This window comes from Ustilago hordei, assembly GCF_900519145.1.
Source record: "Ustilago hordei strain Uho2 genome assembly, contig: UHO2_contig_26, whole genome shotgun sequence".
In the NCBI taxonomy this organism is placed as follows: Eukaryota; Fungi; Basidiomycota; class Ustilaginomycetes; order Ustilaginales; family Ustilaginaceae; genus Ustilago; species Ustilago hordei.
In genome coordinates, this window is record NW_024545293.1 from 56541 (window position 1) to 78443 (window position 21903).

The 21903-nt window shown below is 51.1% G+C and overlaps 8 protein-coding genes across 8 annotated transcripts; 5 read left to right on the top strand and 3 right to left on the bottom strand.

The window, feature by feature from the left end:
• Positions 1-1776: 1776 nt before the first annotated feature.
• Positions 1777-4668, top strand: UHO2_07308 (uncharacterized protein; the record flags this gene model as incomplete). The annotated part of the gene is made up of 2 exons (XM_041560611.1): positions 1777-1950; positions 2020-4668. 2 exons carry the CDS (start codon positions 1777-1779, stop codon positions 4666-4668), a joined length of 2823 nt encoding a protein of 940 aa, XP_041416545.1.
• A 2761-nt stretch (positions 4669-7429) lies between these two features.
• Positions 7430-9952, top strand: UHO2_07309 (uncharacterized protein; the record flags this gene model as incomplete). Its single annotated transcript, XM_041560612.1, has 1 exon — positions 7430-9952. The coding sequence occupies one exon, from the start codon at positions 7430-7432 to the stop codon at positions 9950-9952; it is 2523 nt and encodes an 840-aa protein (XP_041416546.1).
• Positions 9953-10199: 247 nt separating this feature from the next.
• Positions 10200-11018, bottom strand: UHO2_07310 (conserved hypothetiocal protein; the record flags this gene model as incomplete). Its single annotated transcript, XM_041560613.1, has 1 exon — positions 10200-11018. The coding sequence occupies one exon, from the start codon at positions 11016-11018 to the stop codon at positions 10200-10202; it is 819 nt and encodes a 272-aa protein (XP_041416547.1).
• A 1241-nt stretch (positions 11019-12259) lies between these two features.
• UHO2_07311 (uncharacterized protein) lies at positions 12260-12878 on the top strand (the record flags this gene model as incomplete). The annotated part of the gene is made up of 3 exons (XM_041560614.1): positions 12260-12527; positions 12635-12722; positions 12824-12878. 3 exons carry the CDS (start codon positions 12260-12262, stop codon positions 12876-12878), a joined length of 411 nt encoding a protein of 136 aa, XP_041416548.1.
• Positions 12879-13371: 493 nt separating this feature from the next.
• Positions 13372-13933, bottom strand: UHO2_07312 (uncharacterized protein; the record flags this gene model as incomplete). The annotated part of the gene is made up of 3 exons (XM_041560615.1): positions 13372-13507; positions 13545-13687; positions 13754-13933. 3 exons carry the CDS (start codon positions 13931-13933, stop codon positions 13372-13374), a joined length of 459 nt encoding a protein of 152 aa, XP_041416549.1.
• A 344-nt stretch (positions 13934-14277) lies between these two features.
• On the top strand, positions 14278-18258 carry UHO2_07313 (uncharacterized protein; the record flags this gene model as incomplete). The annotated part of the gene is made up of 1 exon (XM_041560616.1): positions 14278-18258. One exon carries the CDS (start codon positions 14278-14280, stop codon positions 18256-18258), a length of 3981 nt encoding a protein of 1326 aa, XP_041416550.1.
• Positions 18259-18756: 498 nt separating this feature from the next.
• UHO2_07314 (uncharacterized protein) lies at positions 18757-19762 on the top strand (the record flags this gene model as incomplete). Its single annotated transcript, XM_041560617.1, has 2 exons — positions 18757-18821; positions 19048-19762. The coding sequence occupies 2 exons, from the start codon at positions 18757-18759 to the stop codon at positions 19760-19762; spliced, it is 780 nt and encodes a 259-aa protein (XP_041416551.1).
• Positions 19763-21152: 1390 nt separating this feature from the next.
• On the bottom strand, positions 21153-21542 carry UHO2_07315 (uncharacterized protein; the record flags this gene model as incomplete). Its single annotated transcript, XM_041560618.1, has 1 exon — positions 21153-21542. One exon carries the CDS (start codon positions 21540-21542, stop codon positions 21153-21155), a length of 390 nt encoding a protein of 129 aa, XP_041416552.1.
• Positions 21543-21903: the final 361 nt, after the last annotated feature.

Here is a 21903-nt window from a genome sequence, read left to right on the forward strand (position 1 = left end):
CTCAGAAGACCAAGCAGGAGGAGGAGATGAGTCTATGATAGGAGACCCACATACTCCTACTCCAGCTCCACGACCAAGACGATCAGTCTCATTCAACCTGGATGAGCAGGAGGATGTCAACTACGAGAAGTATGCTTCACCCATGGGGCCAAGATATGTCAAGTCCAGGGTGGATCCATATAACAAGAGCAGGACAGATCACTATGCTCTTGATCAGGAGGAGGACTCTAGCATCATGGCAGAGCTTAACTGGTCAAAGCCCATCACCACCCCCTTTCCAAAGTTCAATCCCCGAGACATGGAGATCTTCATTCTAGAAGCCAAAGCATGGTTTAAGTTCAACCAGGTGTATGAGCAGACTAGGATGATCAACCACATGGGTGCTCAACTAGAAGGGACAGCAAGAGAGTGGTGGACCTCCAAGCTCCGTATTGATAGAGCTAGAGAAGGAAGGTTGTTCAATGATTGGCACTACTTCACAGAGCGACTGTCAGAGCAGTCCAACCCATGCAATGCTAGGATGGAGGCATACAACAAGCTGTTGGCTCTCAGACTCACAAGTGATGCTCCTGGTGCTGCCACATGTCATGTAGAGTGGTTCAGAGACTTGGAGGGACAGGTCAACCTAGATGACAACGAGCTAGTGATTGATCTCTTCAGAGGAAGTCTCACTCGCAGCATACAGGAGAAGTTCGAGAGGAATCCACCTGGGAAGAGATGGGAGTGGTATCGAGAGGTTGAGGAGATTGATCAACAGAGGATGCTACTACAGCAGTCCTCGACTAGACACTCACTCCCAAATGCCATGTCACCTCCACTAAGAACTGGGTCTTGGCCAATTCAAAGTTCAATCCCCATACATCAACCCACTCAACCTTATCCAGCTCGATCACCAGCACAAGCAACTACACAAGCAACTACACAAAACCTAAACCGACCAACTAACCAACCCCTTCCTCATCATCCCACCCAAACCTTGAAGCAAGGAAGCCCTGCTCCAACAGGTATCAACACCTGTCATGTATGCAAGGGTATCGGCCATTGGGCCAGAGACTGCCCCAGCAGGAGGATAGACCCTCTTAGCTCTCGACCCATGGGACCAAAGGTCATGGTCACCACAGCAGACCCCTTCGAGGAGGCCACCAACTCAGGAGATGGCCACACAGGCAGCACTGAGACTGACCCCGAGGCCATGGACCTCAGCTCATACCAGCAACCCATGGACCTCGACCATGAGGAGGAGGAGCACGATGATGATGATGACGAGGGAAACGTCAGTGGGGTGATGCACTGATGGCATGCATTGCTCTACAAACCTCCTCGCCATCACTCTGTATATATCAAGATTGTCAAGTATGTTTCTCTACCAGTAGAGGCAAAGCAGTACTGGAGCTCTCTGGAATGGTTCAAGACCATCCTGCTCAGATACTAGCTGATACCGGTGCTGGTTTGTCCATAGTCTCAGATTCTTTCATTAGTAAGTACCAAATACCCACAAAACCCATAAAAACAAGATCGATCCATGGTGTCACTGGACACCAACTCTCCATCAATAGTTCTGCGAGCATGCAGGTATCTATTGGTACACACAATCTGGGTGTGGTCGAAGCTTCAGTGGCTGACACTGCTGACTATGACCTCATCCTGGGGTTCACTGAGCTATGGAGGCTCAAACCCACCATACAATGGGATATGGGCCAGCTGGAGTTCAAGACTCAGGAGCAGGACTGACCCCCAAGGAGACCCCCTGAAGCAGCAGGAGCAGGGGGCCTAACCATGAGGAGACCAACCCTTCATGGTAACAAGTTTGTCTCAGCAGAGTGCATACTACAAGCAGCTCTGGAAGATGGACCCATAGGGTTCATGCTGTTGGAGGAGCCACCATCATCACTCCTGGCCTTTGGTTTTGTACCTACAGGCACAGACAAAGGAGTAGAGATGGAGGTGGAGGTAGACAAGGTGGTGACAGCTGCAGACATACCAAAGCCATACCAACACCTGTGAGATGTGTTCGATGAGGTGGAAGCAGACAAGCTGCCCCATCATACCAAGCATGATCTCCACCTTGAGTTGATAGAAGGAGGTAAGCCACCTCAAGGGCCCCTATACCTCAAGGGACCCAAGGAGATGTCCAAGTTGAGGAGGTACTTGGATGAGAACCTCGAGAAGGGGTTCATAAGACCATCGAAGAGCCCGGCACAATCACCAGTGCTCTTCGTACCAAAGAAGGATGGAGGTCTCAGACTCTGTGTGGACTACAGAGGTCTCAATGAGATCACTGTCAAGAACAGGGCACCATTGCCCCTCATCGAGGAGCAGCTGTTCTTACTCAGGAAGGCAAGGATCTATACCAAGCTAGACCTTAGAGCAGCATACAACCTCATCCGGATTGCTAAAGGAGATGAATGGAAGACAGCTTTTGGCACTCAGTTGGGACTCTATGAGTACCTAGTGATGCCCTTTGGCCTAGCCAATGCTCTGGCTCACTTCCAGTCATTCATCAATGTCATCTTCCGAGACATCATTGGAGTATATGTAGTGGTATACCTAGATGACTTCCTGATCTTCAGTGACACTGAGGAGGTACATGTGAAGCATGTCACTGAGGTCCTCATTCGCTTAAGGAGCAACAGGCTCTTTGCTAAGCTGTCGAAGTGCGAGTTCCACACCAAGACAGTTGAGTTCCTGGGGTACATCATCAAGCCAATGGGCATAGAGATGGACCCAGAAAAGGTGCACACTGTCAAGGAGTGGCCAATGCCAGAGTCAATCCATGACATCCAAAGGTTCCTGGGTTTTGCCAACTTCTATCAAAGGTTCATAGCCCACTTTGCTTGCATAGCCAAGCCATTGACATCACTGGTAAAGCCTATAGAATGGTTCAAGAAGTTCGAGCTACCAGAGGAGGCCCAACAGGCCTTCCACAAGCTCATCCAGGCCTTCACATCAGCAGGAGTGCTTCAGCACTTTGACTACCACCTTCCAACAAGGTTGGAAACTGATGCAAGTGACTTTGCTATAGCAGGAGTACTCAAGCAGGAGCATGAAGGACGATGGCATCCAGTGGCCTTCTACTCTAGGAAGATGTCTTCTGCCGAGAAGAACTATGAAATCCATGACAAGGAGCTCCTAGCTGTGGTCGCCTGCCTTACTCAGTGGCAACACATGCTAGCTGGACTACCAAGCCAACTGGTCATCCTCACTGACCATGAAGCCCTCAAGTACTTCAAGTCACAGAGATGCATCACAGGTCGACAGGCTCAATGGGCAATACTACTAGCAGACTTCGACTTCATATTGCAGTATCGACCAGGAGACAAAGGTGGTGAACCCAATGCTCTCACCAGAAGGACAGACATGCAACCAGCTGGTGAAGAGCAGGATCACAATGTGAGGCAACTACTGCCTCCTCGAGTGTTCAAGGAGACAGCAGACCATGACTCGACCCTAGTGGCCCCTATGCTCTCAATGGAGTCCATAGCATCAAAAGGTCTCAAAGACCTGGTCAAGATCTTCCAGCCCTTAGACCAAGAGCTACAGGAGATACATAGGAAGAAGCCCTTCGAGCTCAAGGACGACCTATGGTACAGTGGAGGAAGGTTGGTTATCCCCAAAGTAATCATGCCAGGGAGGACCAACAACCGACACTCAAGGAGTGCCAAAGAGGTAGATGGACAGTCCCTCTCTGTAGAGCATCTGTGGTTCATGGTGATGACCCAATGCCATGATGGTATCACTGCTGGACACGTAAGAAGAGATGCTACCATCAAGGCAGCTCAACAACATTACTGGTGGCCAAACATGACAGCTTGGATTGCAGACTATGTAGCAAGTTGTCCTGTATGTGCTAGGTACAAAGCTCCTTGTCATCGTCCATATGGTTTGCTACAGCCACTAGCAACACCAGACAGGCCCTGGGGCTCCATATCCCTCGACTTCATCGAAGGACTACCACCATCGAAGAAGTATGACTCCAAGACCTATGACTCTATCTTAGTCATTGTTGACAGGTTGACCAAGTTTGCCATACTAGCTCCAACCCATAAGACAGTCATGGCCAAACAGACTGCAGTGTTGCTATACAGACACATGGTTAGACTTTTTGGATACCCAGATCACATGGTCTCGGACCGAGGCAGGCAGTTCATATCAGGAGCATGGAAGGCATTTGCAGAACAAATGGGTGTGAAGCACTCACTTAGCATGGCCTACCATCCTCAAACTGATGGTCAGACAGAGAGGGTCAATCAGGTCATCGAGCAGTACCTAAGGATGTACTGCAACTATGAGCAGAATGACTGGGCCGACCTGCTGGACACTGCAGCCTTCATATACAATAACATGGTCCACAACAGCATTGGTGTCTCACCATTCTTTGCATGCTATGGATGGAACCCCAAAGCTCATCCTGACATCCCTCAACAACTAGGAGTCAATGATCCAGGTCGCTTCGAGTACCTCATGGATGGAAAGGAGCGTTGCAAGTACCTCCAGGAGCAGATCAGAGAGGCACAATGTAGATCAGTAGACCAGTATAACAGGAAGCACAAGGACATCGAGTTTAAGGTGGGTGATATGGTCTATATCAACCATCGAAACTGGAAGACAAGGAGACCCACACCCAAGTTGGATACCCAGTTTGCAGGACCCTACCCAGTTCAGGAATGAGTAGGATGCCGAGCTTATCAAATCACATTGCCAGCAAACCTTAGGGTGCATGATGTGTTCCATGTCTCCATGCTCAAGCCAGCAAGAACAAGTTCTCTTCCTCAACAAGCTGAACAGCCCACCATACCATCACTTCCAGATGAGGACCTCGATTTCAAAGTCGAAGCACTCATCAACAAGCGTTCACACAATGGGATGACAGAGTACAAAGTGTTGTGGAGAGGGTACTCAGAAGAAGCTGCTTCATGGGAACCAGTAGAGAACCTCAACTGTCCCGACCTCATCCAGGAGTATGAGGTGTCGGAGGGGGGACGAGCGAGTAGACAAAGTAGAAAGAGGAGGAGAGAACAGGAGGGGTAGAGAGAGGGGAGGAGGAAGGAGAATGATGTTGAGAGAAGGAGGAAGAGTGATGTTGACGATGTTGTCGAAGAGGAGGAGGAGGAGGAGTCAGCATGAACCAGACCAGAGCATGCCTCGACAGAGCTCAGCTCTTAAGAGGGGGGTAGTGTCATGGGCCTGGATGCTCAAGAAGCAGGAGGGTCACAGGTTCATATGGAAGGAGCACAGGTATCGAAGATCTAGTCAATACCAGTAGAGAGCATGGTCATAGTGCAGTCTCCATGGAGACCATGGACTCCTATGGACTCACATGCAAAGGAGGACACAAGCCACATGTGAGGAGGGCCAGGCACAGCCACGAGGAGGACCAAGCTCAAGGAGCAGGCACAGCCACGAAGAGGACCAAGCTCAGATGGTTACCACTCAGGGGCTCGAGAGACAAGAGTCAAAGGAACTGTCACCAGCCAAAGGAGAAGGAGCAGTGTATAGGACACTAGCAGGCAGGTCCTGAGGAAGAGGAGCAGTGTCGAAGGAGTCGACACCAGGTCATGAGGAGGAGGAGCAGTGTCAAAGGAGTCGACACCACTCAAGAGGCACAGGGGTGCCAAGCAGGAGAGGCCCCTGAGCAGTACTCGATGAAGAAGGTACTCTCTGGAGAGAGAGCAGGAGCAGCATCGCTGGCAATGCTGTGAAGAGGTATATAACCATGCTTTCTCATCATCATAGGTCAAGTGGATCCTCATCCACTCTACTCACCATAACTAGTTATCACTTCAGCATAAGTATATATTAGTTTCAGTCAGCATAGCAGCAATCTATCAAGGTTGCTCCTCATCATAGTGTGTGTGTTGTATCACCACTACCTGATGTCCATAGGCGCCCCATAGCAGGTTAGCAGTCCAGATATAGATAGAACCAAAGGCAGTAGTCCACTGTGGCCTGGGGATCACTTCAAGCATCAAAGTCAACACACTGGACACTCGTGTTGACGCCACCAACCTTATCACCAACACCATCAACCTCATTATCATCAACACTCACCAACCTTATCACCAATGTCATCAACCTCATCATCATCAACACTCACACCAGACCTTGGTGTCATCATAACCGAAGCATTGATATTGATCGTGCCAAGCTACCCCTGAACAGAGTGTCCACAGAGGTCAGCCGAAACCTATGAAAGTATATACAACGAATGCCACCTGCTGTCACTGTGCAACTTGATAGTCACCGTTACTGAGACAATAGCTGTCGCACAGTTTGATAGTCACCGAGTATCTCGACAGACCGACCTGGGTTTCAGGCGCGAGACCCCTGACATGCAGCTGCAAAGAGCAGAGATCTCCACTACTTCAACTATTCACTCTCCTGCATTTGTGTCAAGGCCGAACATGGCATTGCCTACCTCAAGAACTGCTTCCAATGTCTCATGGGATTTCGAGGCAACCTGTATCGAGAAGAGGACCATGAGAAAGCTGCACATACAGTCCAGGCTTGTATCATTGCACATATGTTCACAAGCCATTATGATCAACCAGATGAGGTGGCAGAATACCTTAAGGCATCAGAAACTCTATCTGAAGCTGAGGTGCTGGAGACCACATCAGGGATGGAAGCATATCAGCAGGCTACCAAAGATGCAAGGATACAATGAAGGGAAAACCAGCAGCAATACAAACAGGAACAGGCTGCTGCCATGGAGGGCATGTCTCAGAACCAAGTCCAGAAGTTCAGGCAGGAGAAAGCACTGGATCTTAGGGAGGAGATGCTCACTGCACTCTTTGCTTCTCATGGCTGCCCTTTTGAGGACACAACAGCAGAATCTCAAAGGATGGGAATGACAACATTGGCCTTCATCAAATGGCAGGAGAGACAAAACTGATGGCATGAGGCTTGCAGAAGACAGCAATCAGAACAGGTGTGATGTAAGCTATTTGCTTTAGCTTTTCAATCAAAGGTTTTGGCATTGTTCAGTATAGTGTTCAACAACATCTGATATGATCACTTTGATCTTGACCTGGTGTAGGGAATCAGAGATTGTTTTTACTGGGCAAGTCAAGTGAAACTCCAAGATGCATGTGTCACAGGCCTGTGCAGTTTCTTGGGGCATCAAAAATTGGGCCCAAACATATTTTCAAAGTATTGTGTTTTCAAAACTCAGAGATAACTGAAACCCCCTAGTGACATCGTACTCAGACTCTCTCCGATCGTTGATCATCGGGACCCGTACGATTCACATTTTCTCACAGAAAAGTGACTCTAAACGAAAGGCGCATCAAGACTCGCACAAAGGCAGCTGAGCCACTGTGACAGATAGCCAACTTCACACACCACATTCCAAGTCCCTCCCACACACAAACGCCTTATGATCTCTCATTCGCGAAAGCAAAGCAACATAGCTCTTCCGTGAGCAGCAACGATGGTCGGTGCGCTCTGGATCCATAGCGGCTCCGACAGCGACAGCGATAGTGAACATCGTCGTACCAGAAGGTCTCAAGATGTAAGAACTGTTACCGGACCATCAAAGCTCGAGAAGGTTCAGTCAATGCGCAAGTCGCCTCGCCGGGGGAATGCAGCTTCATCAGGCTCAATCATCGCTCTATCTTCCTCTCAAGACATCGATCGTGCCAGCAAAAGCAGCAAGCAGAGCACAGCAGACAAACTACATCCATCGCAAATCTCAAACCCAACACCAGGTCAACGAATGGCTAGACTGCTAGCGGACCCTTCTCCCGATACTTCGCTGCCTAGCTTTCGTGATCTGCTGCGCTCGCGGTCTGGCGCAACTACCAGCAACACTACAGAGGCGAGGAATGGGGCCAAGTCTGGTGCAGCTCCAGTATCTAGTCGAGCCGGAACGCTACGCCGTACAGCCTCCCAGCCAGTATCTAGCTCGCAAGAAGAAGGTCCCTCATCATTCCTCCCCAACATTCCCACGAGGAGGGACATCAGAAAAGCAGCAACCAATGTGACAGCAACAAGAATACCAGAAGTCATCGAAATTGGGTCAGATTCAATCGTCGACCCTGCTAGCGAGGCTGATCCGTTACCGCCGCTAGATTCGTCGCCTATTCGATCACAGTTCAGCGCGAGGGGACAGTCACACTTCAGCTCGAGTCAACCTGTTGCGTATTCTCCACCCAAAGCTCGCAATCGGCCTGCAGGAGGAGGGGAGGGAGTGGTGGAAAGAAGAACAGCAAGGCAGAGCTACAGAGCAGAATCGACACCAATTGTGATTCTATCTAGTAGTCCGCCTCCTGCTGCTTCACTGACATTGCCGAGAGCGAGTCAGAATGGTGGGAGGAGAGATGTGGTGGAGGATATACCAGAAGAAGACATGGAGCTGCCGGAACTGCCGCCCTCTTCTTTTCCCGATGAGGTGCCATTGCGTTCTCCTTCTTCACCTTTGAGGTTGGAGAGGAGGGAGGTGGTGGATGTTTCACCCAGCCTGAAGAGGCGAGCTGCAGCAACAAGTGATGTGGAAGGATCGAAGGAGGCGCCACCTGCACCAGCACCAAAGAGGTCGAGACCAATGGGTAGGACCACCTCGCTCCTTGATGCTCTGGACAATCTTTACATTCCTCACGACACTACTACCGCCGTCTCAAGCAAAGACGTGCAGACGACAGACCGAATCAAAGACACCTCCAGCAAGTTGCCTAGCAAAGCCGCCAAAGCAGCAGCAGCCAAACAAGCGCGCGAGCAAAAGGCAATCGAGCGAGAAGCCGCCAAAGCGCACAAACTGCGTCTCGCAACCGAAAAGAAAAAGTTTCTCGAAGCCAACCGTCTTCGCACCTCCAAATCCGACACTATGCGCGAACTGATCATCGATCTCGATCGAACCCTCTTCACTCCCGGCCAACCTCTCGATAAACAGGAGGAAACGGTGAAAGCGAGGTTTGAAGAGGAGGGGGCGGAGGTGAATATGTGTGCTGGGTTGGTTGAACCGCCCTTACTTAGGTTTAGAAGGAAGTGTAAGGCGGATTGGGACGAGGGGAGGAGGTGTTGGGTCCCGTTCGAAGCGGGTCGGGTGAAGGTTAGGAGGGAGGGGATGGTGGTGCTTGTGATGGAGGCGAAGGAGATAATTAGGATTATGAGTGAGGCGATGGAGGGGGACGGGGGAAGGGGAGGGGAAGAGGGAGAGGAGGGGTTGGAGAGGTGGTATGGAGACTTGAAGCGGAGGTTGGAGGTGTTGAATGGAGATAGGGGAGCGGAAGAGCAGGTGTTTTTGATATGTCAAGGTTTGGTTAGGTACTATAGTCGACTGAGGGCGAATGAGAATCGTGCTTACACTGCTAGGATTCGACAGCAGCTTGCTGAGTCCGATTCCACCACTGCCACCACCGCCAATCCTGCCGACAGAGCGGATGCAGCGCCGAAGGGAGCTCGTCGCAAAGCTACTTGCGCCCCTGATCCTCTTGCCACCAGCAGCACCGTCCCGCCACAAGCCGTTGTCGAACGCGCTCTTCTGACGCTCAAACTCATGCACCGCTGCTACGTAATCCACGCATCCTCTCTCGTCGACTCGATCGAATGGCTTCACCAACTCACCTCGGATCTCTCCCTGAAACCCTACAAAATGCTTCGAGACAGCCATCTTTCTTTCGCCGTCGACACAGGTCGCAACACCACCTCTTCCTCCGCCTCAGCAATCTACATGATGATGTTGCAGCAAATCCCACGCGTCACACCTGCGATTGCACAAAGCATAGCCACCGTCTACCCATCTCTGCAGAGCTTAGTGAAAGCATACGAAAGATGTCAAGGGGACGAGAAACAAGAAAGGGGCCTACTGGCAGGTGTACAGGTGCAAAGCAACAAAGATGGAACGGAGAGAAGAGGGAACAGGATGAATTTGGGTAAAGAGTTGAGTAAAAGGATAAGGGAGGTAGTTAGGGGGAGAAATGGTGATGTTGTTGTCAGTCACTCTAGTAAGGATTGAGAGCCATTTATTGCTTTGAATGTAATCTCAAATGCTACTCGATACATTGAGAGGCAAGACAAATCAGGCTGTGATGGAATATGAGATGCTTGGGTGGTGAGATTGGTATCAAAGGAAGCGAGATGAGCTAGGATACAAGAAGATGATGTCTGACTCGCTGAGCAAGCGTTAGGGAAGAGGAATGGCGGAAAGCCGTATGTTTGACGAGCCTAGGCCCTTGATCGACAGTTGAAGCTGGGTGGCCTCTTCAACCAACGAGAGGAGCCCTCTCCTCGTCGTTGAGTGCGGTCCTGTTCCTGCTAGTAAAGATGCTAAGCACGGCCCTCAATACCGCAATCAAGCTGATAATAAAGAAAGCGAGTGCAGACCAGTGAATGAACTTGCTGCTAGTCTGGTGTTGGAAGATGGCCAGCAGACTGAGACTGATGACCAATGCTCCAGCCACGTCTCCCTCCGAGTACCAAACGTAACCGGCTGCGGTCGACTCCAAGAACAAGAGCGAGAGGAAGACAAGGATCTTTGTAATGATCCCAGCCTTGTGTGTCACTGCGTTGAGGCCGAATGCCTCGAAGGCGGTAACGAAGAGGAGCACAACGACGAATCCGTGGTACAAGCTGAAGGGCAGATGAACCAGAATCGTATCAGCGAGGTTGTTTGCCGTGTGATGAACCTTGAGCGACCTATAGCAGTGCGAGACAGTTCCTGCGATGAGAAGCATAACGATAAATGCAAGGATAGCGTAGATTCGATCGTGGTGTGCGTTCAACTGTGCCGAGGTCAAGCCGGAGTAGATAGCATTGAGGATGCAAAGACCGGGGAAGCGCCATCCGATACCGTGCACGACATGGGTAGATCCAGCTTCGGTGAACTGGTAGATGATCATGCCCAAGAAAAGGGCGTGGATGAAAGGCCATACTCCAAAGATCCAGCGCGCGGGGGTGAGGTAGGTTTCCTGGACGACGGGGTCTGCACCGACACCGAGTTGGGAATAGACATTACCCGAGGTGAAAAAGACGTAGGCAACAATGTTGACGACTTTGAGTAGGAGGTCGTCGTTCCACGCCATCTTGACAGAAGCTTGAAGGGGTTGTGTTTGAGGAAGGAAGTAGGGGTACGAGTTGAGTTAATGGGGAGGTAAATGGTTCGATATGAAGGTGTGAGCTTGATACAGAAAGAGCAAGAGAAAGGGTTGCTGGTCGGAAGCGAGAAAGTCAGCTGAGCACCTGAAGAGAGAGAAGGCACACCAACGGACAACTCGGCAACCTCAGCAAGGCAGCAACTCAGCAAAGCAGCAAAATCTCAGTCAGAACGCGTCGAAAAAAAAGTGGAGGGAAAAAGGCGAGATGTTTGGGCTCTGAGGGTGGAAATGCCTGTTTTCAGGTTCTCGAACAGGAAGGCACGGTGACGCATTTAACACAGGCAACAAGCCTTACTTAGGTCCACACAGGGAAGGCCTCTCTGTACTCGCTCTGGGCTGTTTGATACATCACGGACAGCTTTGTGTGCCGACTGAGATGTGGTGGAGTTTTTTCCTATGTTAGAACTCTACTTGACACATGAGTAATTGTGCTTCACCCCTGGCTTTGTGCTCACCGTGACCGGTCTAAGGACCACGATTTCAAGTAAACCGATGACCAGAGGCAGAAGTGATTCTTCTCAGAGGAGCGACTCTTAGAAGACGGCCTCAGTGACCACCACTACCCTATGAAAGAGGAGCTGCACGCCGAAACACGTTCCTGCCGACACCAGCTCCAAAAAAGAGCCGCACAGTTGTCATCACCACTGTCCTCCTTACCCCATTGCTGCCATTCTGCTGGACTATTCTTCTCCTTCTCATGAGCAGTGTTGAGCGTATTCAGTCAGATTGAGTTTGGTGATGTCCGTCTCCCGACGATCGCCGCCGTTGGTTTGCACAGATACTCTTCCTTGCATCCATCTAAAAATCGGCTAAGCTCCTTTGGCTTAGCCGCGATGGTTGCTTCTCACTGCCTGTTGCACAGGTACCCATAACTGAAGAAAGTTGGCTGATGTCCAAGGTTCAAGTTCCGTTGCCGCTGCGCTAGCTTTCGCTCAAGACAGCTGAATGTTGAGCTTCCCTAAGAATAGTGCACCCTTCTGATCTCTCAAGAGGAAGAGCTTTTTTCGCTTGATCAACATGTCCAGCAGGGCTTCTTGTAAGCAGTGAACTCAGATCTGCTTGGAGAGGGCAGGCTCACATCAGAGGTTGTTCATAGCTATAAAGACTCGTGCTGCTCGTCGACTTCAAGGAGCTTGAAAGGACCGCTCTTCTCATTCATTTCACCCAGGATGAAGCTCTTCGCTATCGCCTCTACGCTTCTTTCCGGCGCTGGCCTTGTCGCCGGATGCGAGATGCCTTCTTCCACCAACTGCGGCGGAAAGGTCTACGAGTACTCAGACATCCAGACCGCTGTTCAGGCTGGTCTTCGGGACGCTACCAGTGGAGACCGTCCAGACAACTACCCGCATTCTTATTATGACGAAGCATCAGAGGGGATCGAATTGTGCTGTGGATCTGGTCCATGGAGCGAGTTGCCTTTGGTCTATAAGGGTCCCTGTAAGTATCGAGCTGAAAAGGGTGGTGAGAAGGAGGACGGCAATAGGCGTAGAAAGCTTATTTTCTCCTCCCTTTTCGCCTGTATCTGCCTTTGCTCTCTTGAAGAGACTACTGGAGCGAGGAGAACTACGTTTCGCCTGGTGCTGACAGGGTTATCTACCAGACCAACAGCGGCGAGTACTGTGCCACTGTTACGTGAGAATCAAGCCATGACCTGGATGGGGCGTGTGTGTTTCACGATCGATTGAAGCTAACAAACTTGCACAACTTTCTTTTGGGAGATGTAAATGAAACAGTCACACTGGAGCTGCCAGCTACAACGGCTTCACTCAGTGCCACGACTGCAACTAAGGTCAGCGCATATCAAAAGCACACCTTAGCAACAATTAGCTTGTTTGACTTTGCTTGTCGGCCGTGAAAAATGAAATTGGTCCGACTGTGGGCTTAACAAGGCTCTCTCATTGTTGAAATGACGTAGCCACATGCCAATTCGTTTTCCGACTGTCCTCGGTGCCAAGGTAAGTCAAGTATTGTTTCGAGACTTGGGATTCGGATCTCTTTGAAGCAGCTTTGTGTGTGATTCGGCGAGGTAAGGGTGTTTGGATGCGGTTGACACTGTTGAAAGGCGAATGGTTGCTGCAACCGAACTGCAAGCTGTACAACGGACAGTTTGCACACTCATAGTTACTCTCACACACTCACACTCTCACACTCTCACACTCTCACACACAGACACGCACAATTACAGGGAGCCACAGAGCAATCTTGTTCAGAATAGGCACTTTCTTACGCACACACACCTACACTCCTCCAACTGCACAGTGGATTATTGTATTGTCACTTGTCACGCTTTCGTCTGTCTGCCCCGCTCCACCTTGTTCTGCTCTTGCTGCTGCTTGAGCTGCTTTGAGCAAGTGTCTATCCTTGCCTTTCTCTCAACCTCGTTGGCTTCTTCGAGATAGCCTTCCATCCGCACGCAACTACGAAGACCGCATCTCGTTGGTCAGTGGCACTTACATCGATACTCGACTGGACTTGATTGGCAGCTTTGCGGTCAAAGCTTGGTTGGTGGCAGTTACATCCAGAACGCCCGTTGCCCTTTCGCATTGCCCTTTCGCATTGCCCTTTCGCATCGCAACAAGCAAGCATACAATAACTAGCTAATACGGATACAGTCGAGACACACACACACACACATACACATACACATACACACTGCTACATACAGACACTGCTACATCAGTTCCCACGCTGTTCAGCCGTGCGCGGCACATCCGACAAGAGACCCACAGAGGCGCATTTCCACTCTTTGAGCTGGCAATCATCATCAAGAACGGTTTGTTCCCCTCCAACTCCGCAATGGCGTCGGCAAAGCCGGATCTACAGACGGCCAAGAATGGCAGCATTGCCTCTGGTGATCAAGGTAAGTTCTTTTTTCATTTCTCCATCCAAAGCATCGGCCGTTCCGAGATAGCTTTTCACTGCTTTTCTGCCATCGACAAAGGGCGCACTCGATGGCTTGGTCGACGCTCAGGCCGAGCTCAGCACAGCCACTATCCTAAAGCACCGTCCCTGGCAGCATCTTGTTCGCCTCCACCTCTTTCGAGGCTTCCATCATTGGTTTGCAACATCCTCGTCTGCAACCATACTGACATCAACCCTTTCTTTCTCCCGCCCCTTTCTTTCTCCCGCCCCTTTCTTTCTCCCGCCCCTTTCTTTCTTCGCACCTCTCTCTCTCCCGAACAACACCATGACTTCGACCACCGCAACGGACCATGACTTGCTGCGTCGAAACTCTTGCCACTCACTTGTCGACCGTGCTCTTCGACTCTCGATCGATTCACGCTCCCTTCACAACGTCGCCCTCACCATTCGCTCGCATACCAAACAAATCTTCACCATCACCGCCGCCAATCCCAAAACACATGCCTCATCCCCGACTACAATCGGTACCGCCTCGCCACGCTCTTCTGCAACCCTCTCACCCCCACATCCGCAAATCGCAGTCGCCGAAGCCGTGTACAGCTTCAAGCTTCTCGAAGCTTTGAGAAAGGGCGATCAGCAAGCCCTCATCCCTCTTCTCCAACAGACACACAAGAACGAGAACCATCTCGCCAAAGAAAGCACCAGCCCTCTTCATCTCGCTGTAAGATGTGCCGACTTTGACATCATCTCTTTCCTCCTTAACTACAAGACCATCGACTTGAACGCCACTGAAGCGCAGCACGGCAACACTGCCCTCCACATTGCATCCATTTCTGGCAGAGACGATGTCGTCCAACTCATGCTCGAGCAGCAAGACATTGACGACTCCAAGCGCAATCTTGACGGCAAAGACGCACTTGCAGTAGCCAAGTCGCCTGAGATCGCTCAGCACATTCAAGTCAGCCGTGCTCAGCTTCAAGTCAGGTTCCTGCAACTTCTCACTGCATACGAGCAGGATCTGCCTCGCGCCGATGCCAACATCCACCACTTGCTCGACCTTCCCCGATACGCCGTTATCGACCTCAATGCGCAATCTGCCAACGGCACCACTCTCCTGCACGAAGCCGTCAAGCGCAAGGACACGCGCATGATCGAGACTGCCGTGCGCAAGGGCGCTGATGTCTATGCCCGTGACCGTCGCGGCAAGCGAGTCAACGATGTCACCAAGGACGAGAAGGTCAAGGCACTCTTGCGTCAGCTCCACAATGCAGATGCTGCTAGAGCAAGCCAAGCCTCCTACTCGGGTCAGCCGCCTGCCTTCAAAGGCTACCTTGGCAAGTGGACCAACATTGCTCACGGCTACAAGACGCGATGGTTCGTGCTTGAAGACGGCATTCTCTCCTACTACCACAGCCAAGATGACGAAGGCAAGCAGTCTCGTGGTGCTATCAACATGCGTTTTGCCAAGATCCGCGCCGACAACAACGACAAGCACCGTCTCGAGATCATCAGCGAGACCGGCAAGGGCACTTCCAAGCTCTACCTTCGTGGCACACATCCTGTCGAGCGTGCTCGATGGGTTCAGGTGCTCCAACAGACCAAAGAGTTCTTCAACCTCGAGCGACAGACCAGCCGCGCCGAGAGCTCCTACCGTCCACGTGCTCCTTCCACCTCTTCGCTCCAGGCGCAAGGTGGGATCGCCAGCCCTGCAGGTATCGTTCGACCTTCCTCCACCGCGCCTAGTGAGAGGGGAGCTGGCATTGTTCGACCTTCATCAACTGCACCTAGCGAGAGAGGAGCTGGCATTGTTCCTCCCTCTTCCACTGCGCCTGGCGAGAAGGGCAGTCGTGCTCTGCTTTCGATCAAGTCGCCCACTTCTTCCGGTCCAGCCAGCGAGCGATCGCTTTCGATGGCCAACCGCAGTCCCAGTCTTCTCAGTCGTCTCTCGAGTGAAGGTCGTGTCGAGGACGAGAACGAGGCTGGAGCCACCGGTGGTCCTATGCCATACCAGACCGAGTTCTCTCTCACTGCTGAAGCGCTCAAGGCGCAGGCAGAGGCCAGCCAGCGTCTTATCGAGACGCTTGTCAATGCCAACGCGCTTTCTACTACTGCGCCTCCCACTTCCACTTCTGCCCGCAACTCTTCCGAAGAAGGCAGCGCCGGCAAGCGCCACCGATCCAGCCGTCTCTCGTCCGGCAGCATGATCAGCAACAGCGACACCGTGCGTTCGGCTCTCGAGTCAGCTGTCTGCAGCAACTTGCAGCTCGTCGAAAAATACCAGACCATGGTCACGGCTCGTGAAGCGTACATGACCAAACGATACGAACGCGAGTTGCAGATCAAGCATCTGTGGGAGGAGAACATGGCTGTGCTTGCCCACCAACATGCCGAGATGGAGGCACAGCTCAAGGAGGCTGCCGAGGAGAATGCACGTCGACGCAAAGCTCTGCGTGAAGTGCGAGAGACCATGGGCCACTCCCCTGCGTCTGTCATGTCGCCTCAGCCCGGCGGTGCTAGTCTCGCCCCGTCCGGTTCTGTCAGGTCTACGCTGATTGCTCCTGAACCGCGTCGTCAGTCGACTGTATTGAGCAATGCAACTGTCGGCTCCTACGAGACGGTCCAAAGCGATGCTCCTGGCTCGCTGGCTGCTCGTCGTCTCGGTGAAGAGAACGGTGCTCAACTGCAACTCGATGACAACCTCACTCCACCCATCATCGCTCAGCGATCCGCCATCTTGGGTATCGCCGACGATCGAGCCATGGTTCGCGACTCGATCGACGATGCCGATGACGAGTTCTTCGACGCTATCGAAGCGGGTAACTTGCCTGGTCTCAAGGTGGAGCAACCGCTCACTCAGCCTGCATCAAACCCTGACAAGTGGCCCGAGAAGTTCGACAAGTCTCTGGTCGAAGACGATCTGGTGAAAGAAGCGATGGAACCCTACAGGCATCTACGAAGCAAATTGCCCATTGGCAAAGATGATCGACCCTCGGTCTCGCTTTGGGCTATTCTCAAGAACAACATCGGTAAAGATCTCACCAAGATTTCGTTCCCAGTCAGCTTCAACGAGCCGACATCGATGTTGCAGCGTATGGCGGAGGACATGGAGTTTTCGGAATGTCTCGATGCTGCTTCGATGCAGGAGGACTCGACCAAGCGTATTGCCTTTGTAGCTGCATTTGCGATGAGCAACTACTCTTCGACCATCGGGCGCATTGCTAAGCCTTTCAACCCGTTGTTGGGAGAGACGTTCGAGTACATGCGACCCGATAAAAAGTACAGATACGTTTCGGAGCAGGTCTCGCATCATCCACCTATTTCGGCTTGCTTTGCACAGAGCCCGACGTGGGAGTATATGGGTTGTGTCGACGCCAAATCCAAGTTCCTTGGTAGGACGTTCGAGATCCGACCGACCGGTGTGGCACATGTCAACCTCAAAGTGCCCCGATCATGGGTCAAGGCGGATAAAGAGCTGAAAATAGCACCGATGTTGTCGGACGATCATGTGCTCGAGCACTACTCGTGGAACAAGGTCACTACTTCGGTTTCCGGATTCATTGTGGGCAGTCCCACGATTGACCACTTTGGTGATATGGAAGTGACGAACCAGGCTACTGGCGATCGATGTGTTTTGACCTTCAAGCCGAGAGGTTGGAGAGGCAAAGACGCGTACGAGATTCGAGGAAGTGTCTACGATGCTCAGGGAAATATGCGATGGGATATTGCTGGAAGATGGAACTCGCAGTTGGTCGCACGCAAGTGTGGTGCTGGTTCTGGTGATCTCAATCCAGACCAAAGTGTCGATGCACCGGATGGACAGATTGCAGTTGCTCAACCTCTTGCCGAATACCTGTTGCTTTGGAGGAACTCGGATAAGCCTACGACTCCCTTCAACCTTACACCTTTTGCGATTACGCTCAATTCCTGCCCTGATGACCTTCGACCTTGGCTCGCACCCACGGATTGTCGTCTTCGTCCCGATCTTTCTGCTTTTGAAAGTGGCAAGTTCGATCAGGCCAACGATCTCAAGCAGAAATTGGAGGATTTCCAGAGAGAGACGAGGAGGAAGAGGGAGACGGGAGAGTTGCCACCTCATGAACCAAGATGGTTTAAGAGGACAATGGATCATGATACGAGGGAGACACTTTGGCAGCCTGTACCGGCGGAGAAAGGGTCTGATGCGGGTGGAAAGGAGACGACTCAGTATTGGGCTGAGAGGTACGAGGTTGGAAGTAAGAAGGTTAAGGGGCAACAGATTGATTGGAGGGATGTTTATCATATTTTTGGAGATTTCGAGGTTCGTTGAAGCGCATCCAGACTCTGCAAGACTGGTTGGGATGGTATGAATAGCCGTGCAGCTACCTGTTCTGTCTGTTTCAAGTTTCGAGTTTGTATATACTTGCTACTCGGCGTTTATTTGGTTCCTGTAATGATGTCGTTTAGACTCATGATGCCCCGGATTGCCGGCAGTGTATTATTGGGTGTGCACCACCAGTAAGAGACCTGGCGACACGCGACATCTCGGCGAGCTGTTTGCTGGTGGGCTATTTGCTGGCGGGCTGTTTGCTGATTGGGGATCTTTTGACTGTGTGTCGCGAGCAGAGAGAGAGGCAAGGGAGATTAGATTGGAAAAAGGTCGAGTCAAGAGCCGCGAAAACCTCCGGGCTCGCTTTTGGCTCGGCAATTCTTTCTTCTCTTTTTACACTTTCTTGGAGAAAGAACAAAACGCGCCGGCCAACACTTGCCTTGTAGCCTCTCTCTTTTCTTTCAACGATCATCATACCGATAGATATAGAAGTTCAAGATGAACACTGCTCCTACACCGTTGCCTAGGGTGGACAAACAGCTTATTGTTTTCGATTTTGATTGGTATGTACTTATCTTTACTCGTTCTAGCCGTAGAGCTTTGGTTGGAGGAGGTTGGGAAGGTTGTCGTAGAAGGAGGGGGGAATGAATGCTGATCTTTCTGCTCTTGTCTTGTTTCTATCCTGCTCGTTGCTCGAACTTATCTTTACGTCATACGTGTGATCGCTATCTTTCCTGCATCTCGTACATTCCTGCTCGCATACTCCTGCTCGCCCATTCGCCCACATAGGTCCTTGGTCGACCAAGACACAGACCGATACGTACACGAATGTCTCAACCCCTCTCTTCGGGCTGAACTTCAACGTCGCAAGGCTTTTGAACAATTCACGGATCTGTGCGCCGACCTGCTTCGCAAACTTCACGCCTCCGGTGCTTCACCATCCGACATCACCTCTGCTCTCGAAACGCTTCCTTTTCACCCTGGAGTCAAACGAGGAGTATCAACCCTAAAATCCGCCTCTTCCCCCCACACCACATTCTTCCTTCTCTCGAACTCCAACACGGTCTACATCTCTACCATCCTCAAACATCACAAACTGGAAAAGCTATTCGATGAAATCGTCACTAACCCCGCCGAATTCACCCGCGAAGGCCTGCTAAAACTCGAACGTCGAGTGCTAGCAACAGCGGAAAAGCCACACGGATGTAAAGTCGGTTGCAGCGCAAATATGTGTAAAGGTGCAGAACTAGATGCGTTCCTAGAGAGGAACGGCGGTCGAGAGGCGTTTGATAGAATCATCTACGTGGGTGACGGGGGTAATGATTACTGTCCGGTACTGAGGCTGGGCGAGAGAGATTTGGCTTTTGTTCGCAAGTTCAGAGGGCTGCAGACGAGAATTGCGAAAGAGGGGGGGGTGAGGGCCGGTATCAAGTATTGGAACGGAGCTTGGCAGCTGGAGGGTTATTTGAATGAACTTAGGGGGGAGAAGGCGCTCGAGTACTAGGCGCAAACTCTGACTGAGAGGACAAAAGAGGTTCGCTAATAGAATCGCTCAATGGCGATATATTGAATCGTTCCAGACCGACCAGGTATGGGTTCAGACTGCTTGTGAAACTGCACATGCGGTGTCATTCGAGTGTATGGAGCAGCAGAAACGCTTATATGGACTTGTATATGAGACTCTCTATGTGTTAAGGGAGATGATCAGAGTCAGGCAGGGGCAAATGCGCTACAATGTTAGACCGCATAATATGACATTTATTTCAAACACCCCCCACAAAGACTGTTACGGGGAAGGAAGTCACAAATCTATCAAAGCGTTCAACAACAAAAAGGTCATATAAAAAAGGGCAAAAAAGCAGGAAAAAAAGAGGCACCAAAAAGCGAGAGAGATCGGGGTTAGCAGCCGATCCTGACCCGATCAACCCGCTGGCATCGAAAGACTCGTTCGGAAAGCTGTTCAAGACGGATGAAGTGCCGAAGGAAGCGATCCGATATGATGATGCACGCTGACATCAACGCAATCGGCGATCAGATGGAACAGATCTGTCTGAGGATCGGGTGCAACATAACCCCGCTCGTTGTCAAGCTAACTCATGGAGGAGGATACTCCCACATTCGGCACGCACCTCATAGTTGTATATATATCAAGCACCACCACGTTCTTTAGTCAATTGAGTATACATGTTTCTGTCTTCTAGAAGTAGTGACATCGTGCTCTGACTCTCCCCGATCGCAAGTATCGGGACCAAAACTTCTTCACTTCTAATATGAAGAAGCCTCAATTCCACGCGAAGCGATTCATGGCAGTGGCATAAGTCAGAGCAGATCGGCCTTCGCTTCAAATGTTGCATTGCCAGCGCGCGAACACACCTGTCTCAAAGCGCAACGTGATCGTCTATATATCTTTCATCGCCGTCCCACGAGCTCATCGTGATTATCCGAATCTCCTGTTCATTACAGCTGCTGCAGCATCGGGAAACATCACCAGCCGAGATCTGAGATCTAGCTCGATCCGTTCATCGTCTTGGACTCTTCCGTCGCTTCTGTATCGGCGATGAGAAGAGCAGCAGTAGCAGCGGCTGATCCGAAGCGAGTGTGGGAAATCGCGCGTGCAAGCGAAAAGAGAGAGTGCGTCGCCCTCTTCTACTCGAGCAAAACACGCTCTCCATCTGTTGATCTCTGAGCTGAGGTTCAAAACACGAGCGCGAAATTCATTATTCAATAAAGAAAAGAAAAGAAAAGAAAAGAAAAGAAAAGAAAAGAAAAGAAGAAAAGGGGTCTTCCGTCGCTGTTCATGTGCCCTGAAATATAGAAAGAAGAAAAAGCTCGGAAAATGGAAGAGAATAAGACGGGTGTGGTGCGCGTGTGTGTGTGTGTGTGCGCGAAAGAACTTACTTGTTTGCGCATGGTGAATGTGCGTGCGTGTGTGCTGTGTGGCTTTTGGAGTGAGATTGTGAGACTGGTTGCGAGCCAGACCTTTTGCTTGGCTGGCATGGCATGGCTATGTTAGCCTTTGTGAGAAATGTTTCTCCCACGCTGCCCTTGTCGCTATTTGCCCATTCTCCGCCTCGCTCGCCATTGTCTCTGCGTGTTGTTGCCGCCTTTTTCTTTTTCTTTTTCTTTTCTCCTTTTTCCCCTTTCTTTTTCTTCTTTTTTTCTCCCTGTCTGCTGCCGAGGTTCAATCGGATCTTACATGCCTTTGCAAGCCAAACAGGCGAATCGCACACTATCGCTTCGTCGTCGTCGCCTCTTCTTTTGCTTCTCGACTCTTTCGTCGCCATCAACCCTCTTTCATCCCCTTTGTTGGCCGCACCATCTGGGACGCCAACTCGATCACATCTCCATCACGGCCACATTTATGGTACGACCCACACTCACGCTTGGCTTCGTATCATAGTCGCATTGGATCACCTGCTTGGACCGCTTTTCGATTTCAATCTTTACAGTGTTCAACTCAACGACCACTTGGCTTTCCTTCTTCTCGTCATCATCCCTCTACCACAGCCTCGCTTTCTTCTGCCCTCAGGTCGGCGGGTCCAACATTGTTTAAACACCGCCACGCTCGCATACTCGGACATCTTCTTTCGTAAGAACAGACTCAAGCTCCACGCTCTTCGTTCAAACTTCCATTTCCCAGCTGTG